The sequence below is a fragment of the Apaloderma vittatum genome, unplaced genomic scaffold (genome assembly GCF_000703405.1).
Source record: "Apaloderma vittatum isolate BGI_N311 unplaced genomic scaffold, ASM70340v1 scaffold14675, whole genome shotgun sequence".
Classification (NCBI taxonomy): domain Eukaryota; kingdom Metazoa; phylum Chordata; class Aves; order Trogoniformes; family Trogonidae; genus Apaloderma; species Apaloderma vittatum.
The window spans coordinates 4,296-12,234 of record NW_009718887.1 but is presented as its reverse complement, the minus strand read 5'-3'; the positions used below and the strand labels follow the sequence as shown (position 1 = coordinate 12,234).

The following is a 7,939-nucleotide window of genomic DNA, read 5'->3' as shown; positions in this document are numbered from 1 at the left end:
CTTTTTCATTGTTCATTCTCTCCATTCTTGTTCATTCATTCAACTATGCTAACATTACCTTTAACCTTACCTACCTGTTCACACTTTTCACAATGTTCCTCTCTCTTCTCAGGTAATAAAGAAGATGAGTTTAGGATGCCTTATCTCAGCCATCAGCAGCTTCCTGCTGGAATTCTTCCCATGGTCCCTGAGGTTGCACAAGCTGTAGGAGCCAATCAAGGACACCACACCAAAGAGTTCAGTAGGGCAGCCCCAAATCCTGCCAAGGCTACAGTAACAGCTATGATTGCTAGAGAGCTATTGTATGGTGGTACTTCTCCTACTGCTGAGACCATATTAAAGAATAACAACTCATCAGGCCACGTACCCCATGGACCACTTACTAGGCCCTCTGAGCAGCTGGACTATCTTTCCAACGTTCAAGGAATCCAGGTAAATATTCAGCTTTGCAAGATTTCTTCCAAAGCTGTCCAGACTGGTCCAACCTGTTTGTTGTAAAGCCTTTTTAGTTCTGCTAATGACTGATGATGTATTCTGAGGCTGCTGGTTAGGCTGAAATTCGTGTATTTTACTTTATGTATGAAAACTACTGGATTTTAAAGCTTTTTTATTTAGTTTTCAAATGCACATTTCTGTTCTGCATCCTCAGCCTTAATTCAGTGCTTCACAGAACTCTCAGAAGAACAAAACTGAAAGTAGCGTTTTCTGAAAACAGTCATGGCGTAGGAACATAGTATGAACTTGAACTTGACTGATCTGAAATCAGTTTTTTTGAATAATCTTTCATACATTGGCATTTGCTGTAAGCCGTGCATTTTCTTGTGTTGTGTGTAAGTTCCTATACTACTGTGTTAAAAGATTTCAGTGGATTAAAAAATATAAAAGGGAAATTTTTAAATGCAGATAGCTTTGATCAAAATAAATGCCCCAGCAGCAACCATTATTAAGTAGTTACTTTTATTCAGAAAGTCTGCAGAGCTCTCATGAGTCAAACTTCGAAGTAAATGGTTCTGCTGGCTGACAGAATGACTAAAAGTAAGGTTCAGCTTCACATATGAGCAAATAATCTACAGCAGTTGTGAAGTATTTCCTGTACTTGATTAACTGAACTATTTTTTTTCCTCAGGTTGAATATAAAGACTTTCCAAAAAATAACAAGAACGAGTTTGTATCTCTCATAAACTGTTCCTCTCAGCCACCGCTGATCAGCCATGGAATTGGAAAGGATGTAGAGTCTTGCCACGATATGGTACGATGAATATTGCTGAAATGCTTTCTCTTTGGCCTTCAGTGAACTAAAACATGTAGCGGATAGACTAAGGTTTCACATTACTGCTGGATAGCAACAAATTTAATGCTTTAAGTTACCTTTTTTTTGTTTCTCCAAACTAAGCCATTGCCAACTTTTTTTTTTTTTTTGTCTTGAAAAAATCCATGGTAAGGAGAGCCTATTTTTGTTTAATATTTCACAAGTTGCCGAAATGATTGATGAATAGTATCGCAATCTAATCTAAATAACCTTTAAAATGCTTAATATATGATCACAATTTTGGTCTACAGAATTGCATTTGCTTTATCTTCATATTACTTGCATCAGCATATATTAAGAAAATGTATGAAAAGTAACTTTTAAAACATAAGAGCATATCAGCTTATTTTCTGTAACAGAATAGGCTGATATTTCATTGAAAACTGTAATACTTGGCTTATGTTACCAGACTTTCTGCTGCAATGGAATCCAAAATGGAAGAAATACCATTCACCGTTAGATAGTGAGAGACACTCTTAAGTCCGTTAAGCTCCCTTTATAAATAAGATCTTTTATTAACAGTAGCTGAAATATTTCTTTGTGAAAGAACAAGTCCTCTAGAGTGTAAACTGTAAGGGACTTTGTCTACAAAAGACATTACATATTGCTAACAATATGTACACAATCTACTATAATTTGAGTTTTGTTCTTTTGGTATCCAGTGGTGACCTGAGTACTGACTGCAGACTGAAGTAATAATTTGCAGTATGTAAATACACTTGGGAAAACCTGATTTTACTGATTTTTATACTAAAGGGTTTGCAATAATTTTCTAATGGCTACAATTTGATACAGATTTTTATGATCTTTTCCACTTAATCTTGACATTGTCGTCCCCCTCCCTACATCATCCTGTAAAGCTTCTGTGTGACTCAGCACACGGGTCAGCGCAGGGGGTAGAAGGGAAAAGGACACCCAGTTCAGAGCTTAAATGCTGTGACCAGGCCAAGGCCGGCATGAGAACCTTCCTCTGTTCAGATATTCAGCTTTCGCTGACACATGTGCCATAACCGTTGAGGAGTATTCCAAAAGGTGCACCTGAAATTGATCTGAATGAAGTTGAAAAAAAATTTCACTTCTCAAAGGAGGTGACTTACTTTTGTGTTAGCCACGTCACATTGACTCTTCTTTTAAAGTCATGCTTGCCCTGTGTTTTATTTTTCATTCTTGTGTAACTTTTCTTTTTCTTTGCAAAGGACTTTTTGGGTCTGTCTGTTTTAATGTCCTTTGCCTTAAGCTGTGTACATTTTGAGCTGTTACTAATTCAGTGTCTTTTTCCTTGATATTAATAGTACTGCCGAATTAATTTTCCCCTGTTGCTAAAACAAATGCAATGGGGATCCCCTAGCCGCAGCGCCACTCTGTCGTTAAGTGTAGCAAAATGAAATTCTACACTATTGCATTTTTCCACAATAATTATGCATCTTAAAGCAATATATTACCCAAATGAGCACATTTACTTTAAGTGAGTCCCGATCCTGCTTTCACAAAATTAATGACATGGACTCAGGCTGAATTGCCCAATGCTCTCTCTTCTCTTCAGGCTGCATTGAATATTCTAAAGTTGCTGTCTGAGTTGGACCAACAAACCACAGAGATGCCAAGAACAGGAAATGGACCAATGTCTGTGTGAGTGTGACCCATTGACTTTCCTTTGCACTAACGGAAACCTCTAACCCTAGGATGTTCTATAAACAAATAAAATGTGAGGGTGTTTTTCTTTGCCAGAAAAGTTAAAATGCCGAGGGCTGTTACCTCCTTCAGAAGGATGAGAGGGTAGGTTTTATGATCAAACTTGTACTTTTCATGTGTCAAATATAGATTACTAAGCAGGAGCAAGGGGATAAAACGTGGTGGCTGTGATACAGAGCTATTCTGACTGTGATCCCTCTGCTTAAACTGTTTGTTTCTATATGTATTTGTAAATAGTGGGACTTCTCAGTGTGTTGTAACTGCTTAGCTGCTCCTGTCATGTGAGAAATCTTTATGGAAAAATGGCTAACAATGCACAGGTTTCACAGCTTGCTTTCGGCAGAAACATGCAGAGGTTGCAAATTATTCCCTTTGACCAGGGGGGGGAAAAAAAAGTTTAGCCTCTCATTAGACAAGAAGCTGTCAAAATAATGCAATTAACAAAGTGCTAATTGATCAAAAATGGACAGTTACATGGAAACAAATTGTTACATGCACCTCAATCTGATGTATCTGATGTATCTGATGTATCTGATGTATCTGATGTATCTGATGTATCTGATGTATCTGATGTATCTGATGTATCTGATGTATCTGATGTAGAAGCATCTTATTTATGGAAAGAATGTTTTATCTCCTAAGTAACAGGTGTTTTCTCATTTGTAGATGTGTGAAACAAGAAATGGAAAGTGACCCTCTTCTCAAACCGGCTAACTCAAACACTTTGGGACAAACACTGGACAGCACTGCCTAAAAAAGGCTTTTGACTGGACCCAAAACTGAAAGCACCAGAGAAAATCAAATGCTTCCTAATAATGTAACCTAACTGTTTTAGAGTGCTACAGTCTTTACAACCTACTGTAGTGTCTAAATCATAACCGTTGCTTTTTCTTCAAACAGTGATAAATTTTTAGTTTCATTATGTTGTTTTGATTGAAATGACACTATAAATTTTTCATTTAAAAGTTTCTTAATTGTATCTAGAACAATAGCACAGTTTAGAAACTTTGTCTTCTGAGACTGACATGTTATCTGTGAACTAACTTGGGAAGATCATATCCATGTATGTGGTTATTTTGTTTTTACTGAATTAGCGAAGTTTCACTGGAAACAAATTGTGTGCCCGCATTTTTAAAAGTCCAGTATTTTCGCAAACCTATCTTAATTATCCAACGGTTGAATGAATTCAGACACTTTAGGAATTTTAAATTTGAGTTGATCCTTTTTGGTTAATTTCTAGTTTTCTTGAGTGGGGGGTAGGGGAACTTGAATGCAACGTGACTTTAAATGATCTCTGATCGGTGTTTTAAGGATTGTGTGTATAGATGGCACACAGCTCACTACATTACAGGATATGATCTCGATGTAGTGCATATAAAACCGCAGATTGATTTTCCTTGAGTGCTTTATACTGTTTAATTACATCTCCATGTAGGGCTGAAAAAAATTACCTATGTTTATATATAAACTGTGTTGCTTTTGATGTTGTGTTATTGCGCACTGAACCGTGCGCAATGAAGTTTTTGCATATGGTCCAGGTAAAGCACGATAGCCTTGCAAGTTAAGTACTGCTTCAGTTCATTGTTTACGCTGGAATTTTTTCTCCCCATGGAATGTAAGTAAAACGTAGTGTTTGTCACCAATAAATGGTAATACTAAATTTTTTTGGTTAATTTATTCTCGTATGCCACTACAGGGGCTGCTTTTTTATAGGATTTGTAATGCTTGTGATATAGTACGGGCAGTATTGTAAAGCTATGGAGTAACTGTACAATGGTTATCAATTACATATAAATAACTACTATTTAGTAATGTGAAGGATGTGAAAACCTGGCAAGGTCAAGGAAATTCAAAAGTAATGTGGGTACATTTTGTTATTTGTGCCACAGTGTGTTAGTGCAACCATATTCATGGGAGCTTAAACTGAAGTTATGATTATGACAAGAAACCTGGCACAACAGGTTGGTCTGATTTCAAAGTTTAAGTCTCTACTTTTCAGTTTCCTTGTTTGCTTGTAAGTTGAGTCATAACCTTGCCTTGCACTTAGTAATTTTTGGGGGGTAGTACTTTCAAAATGAAACCAAACCTTCCCTTACGAAACAAAAACTGGCACCGCAGACTGACACGTGGCAGTGTATCATTTGGATGTGGACTCCGTTCAGTGTGTACGTAACTGGCAATCTGTAGCAGCACTTCCTAAACCCCCGTGCGCGGTGCGTGTGGTAACTCTCGTCACAGAAGGCAGTTACTGCATACGCTGCGTCTCAGAGTTAAATGTCTCAGCCGTTTTCTTTGTGTTATCAAAAGCAATCAGGCCACATTAACTGCATACCAAATTTTATTGAATCAAGTTGGGTTTGATCATTATAAGTGAGAAATACATTGTAAAGGGTTACTTTCATTTTTGGTTTTGTTTTTTTTTTTTTTTACATTTGTAGAACTAAAATGCTGTACATTGAAAAATTAAAAGAAACTTGCTAGGCTGAGGCTTTGTATTGCAAATTCTTACAACTTAACTTGCCAGATGATTTGTACTGGAAAACAGCCACCACAATGATAGCGAGTGGTCTCTCCCACTTTTATATGCTGCTACTTAGGAGTTTTCTCTTCGGACAGGACAAGAGCTGATTGATTCTTCTGACTATTTTGCAGCATTCACTTGTTGATAATGCTGTGTTTCATATGAACCTGAATTAAGGTACTTTGCCACAGATACCTCTGTTGCAGTAGTCTTAAATGGGTCTGTCATCTTAGAGGTGCTTGTAATCATAGCCCCACGATGGAAGACTTCAGGTCACTGTGCGGATTCTAGGTAAGCCCAAGGCAGTTCTAGATAAAAGCGTGTATTTAATAGAGCGCTATAATCACTCACTTTTTCTGTTGTCTTCTCTGTGTTTGATGCAGCAAAGGCTAGGAAGGATAATTACATATTATATGTAATCACCTGAAGACTTTGTAGGACACACCTGTTCAACAGATAGTAAAATGTTTTACAAAGAATGCAAATGTGAGAAAAAGAATGAAGGTGGAGGTGTCTGACTGCAGCAGACCAGCAGGCTAGCACGAGTACGAAGAATGCATTTCTGAGTACTAGCAAAGTGCTGTCTGCGAGACACCTTTTTGGACTCTTTCTTTGAACTTTTTACTTTTGATCTTAAGAAATCTTTTGACTACAAGTGACTGAGCTGGAGCTTCTGAATATGAGTATCCGTGCACATTAGCTTGGGCCTCACACTACACATTTCAGCAATAGGCCCATTCCAGAAAGTATAAGTATAGGGTCTGTTCCAAAATTACGTTCTCGTACTCAGATCTTAATCGGTTGGGGTTGTTCTCTCACAAGTGGATTTTACCAAGCATTTTTCTCCTTATTATCTTAATTGACTCAGCTTAAATTACCACAAACATTTTTACTAAATTAATGTATCTTTTCCTATGTTTCTGCAAAAGTATTTGGTGATATGGCAGTACTAATCTGAGTGTTCCAGAATCTGCTGTACATTTCATAAATTATGAAATTTTGCATTCAAAATAGTTCAGCTATGGAGAACTTCCCTTTAATCACTTTCAAATGGGAGTAAGGAAAGCAAACTATTTAGTGTGATCCATCAGGCTCCTAACTATTGTGCTGACAAGAACTGAGATAGTGATCTTGTTTGTTGTCAGAATTCCCCAGTTATTATCCCAGCCTCTTAAGGCTTATAGCCAGTGCTCTGCAAATAGGGCTGCCCTCAGGCCACTGCTTGGAAGGGCAGAGGAAGGAGTTCTGATCCCAAGGGGCTTCCACTCCTCATTTAGCAACCTGTAACTGAGGGCAAAGCCTGCAGAGGCAGGTCGCTGGGGGACAGAAGAGGTGATGTGGCAGAAAACGTCACCAAATTTCGGCACATTTCAGTCTTGCTCCTTTGGACTTTTTTAATGCCTGCCCATCCTACGTCCAAGTGTGAAACAGACAGGCTGAATGGATATAGCTGAGGACTGTGGAAACCAGATTCTGGAAATGTTTATGTTCATTTTCAACAGGGGGCTGGTTAGCTCAATCAGTTGAGCTTGGTGCTGACAACACTAAGGTTTGCGGGTTCGATTCCCATTCGGTCCCCTTGTGTTGCCTGATCTAGTCGAGAGGTGGCGTCCCTGGCGACAGGGAGGCTGGATTAAATGATCTCTAAGGTCCTTTCCAGCTTAGGCCATTCTATGATTCTATGATTTTCCGATAGTCCAGCTTGTAAATAGGATCAGCAGAGACCAGACAGTATAAGTAATACATCTTTCTTCACCAAAGAAAATGTCCTGTCTGCCTGTACTCCCTCACATGACTAGACTTTGACAGACTCCTGTCTATATGTTGTTATTTTCTGGTATTGAAAAGAAAGCACTCGTTACTGTTTTCTCAAATTTCAAAGCCTTAAGCCAATCTCTAGCAGCTTTTGCATTGCTTTCTTATTCTTGTAAGTATACAGGTGTACTTAACAGTGGCTACTGTCAAAAGAATGATCCTGTGCTGCTGCTTTTTGAAGAGGTGCAGTCTCTTTATATATATATATATATACACACACATGCACCAGTGCCCAGTGTAAGAACCTGAGGTGTGGCTCTGTAGGTGTGCTGCATGTGAAACCTGACAAATGAAGCCTTTTCCAGTTCTGTGTTAGCAAGGTTAAAGGCTGCTGCTCAAGGCTCCTATTTTAAGTACCAAGTTGCACTCTGAAGTTGGTGTACAAGAAGGAGAGTAGTCCATGTTCATCCAGGGATTTTGGAATATTATCTACTTGGAGTATTATCATTCTTGAATCGGCCAGTTTGCTATGCTTGAGACAAAAACCTACATGACATGAAAGTTAAAGGAGAATAATGAAAATTGGTAAGGGATTTATTTTTTTTTTTAAAGCAGAATATTTTATTTGTTAGTAGGAAGTCCAAAGGAAGAAACATGATTTT

At 38.1% G+C, this 7,939-nt stretch overlaps 1 protein-coding gene across 4 annotated transcripts in view; it reads left to right on the top strand.

The window, feature by feature from the left end:
- The window catches only part of STAU1 (staufen double-stranded RNA binding protein 1), a 24,792-nt gene extending 20,131 nt beyond the window's left edge, over positions 1-4,661 (top strand). For 3 of the 4 annotated variants that reach the window (XM_009870429.1, XM_009870427.1, XM_009870430.1), the window contains exons 11-14: positions 113-432; positions 1,127-1,249; positions 2,853-2,938; positions 3,668-4,661. In XM_009870429.1, coding sequence (XP_009868731.1) covers positions 113-432; positions 1,127-1,249; positions 2,853-2,938; positions 3,668-3,755 — 617 coding nt within the window. In that variant the 3' untranslated portion in view covers positions 3,756-4,661. Of the gene's footprint in view, positions 1-112; positions 433-1,126; positions 1,250-2,852; positions 2,939-3,037; positions 3,086-3,667 lie in introns of all 4 variants that reach the window. The other variant, XM_009870426.1, reaches the window with a different exon arrangement.
- The last annotated feature ends 3,278 nt before the right edge of the window (positions 4,662-7,939 follow it).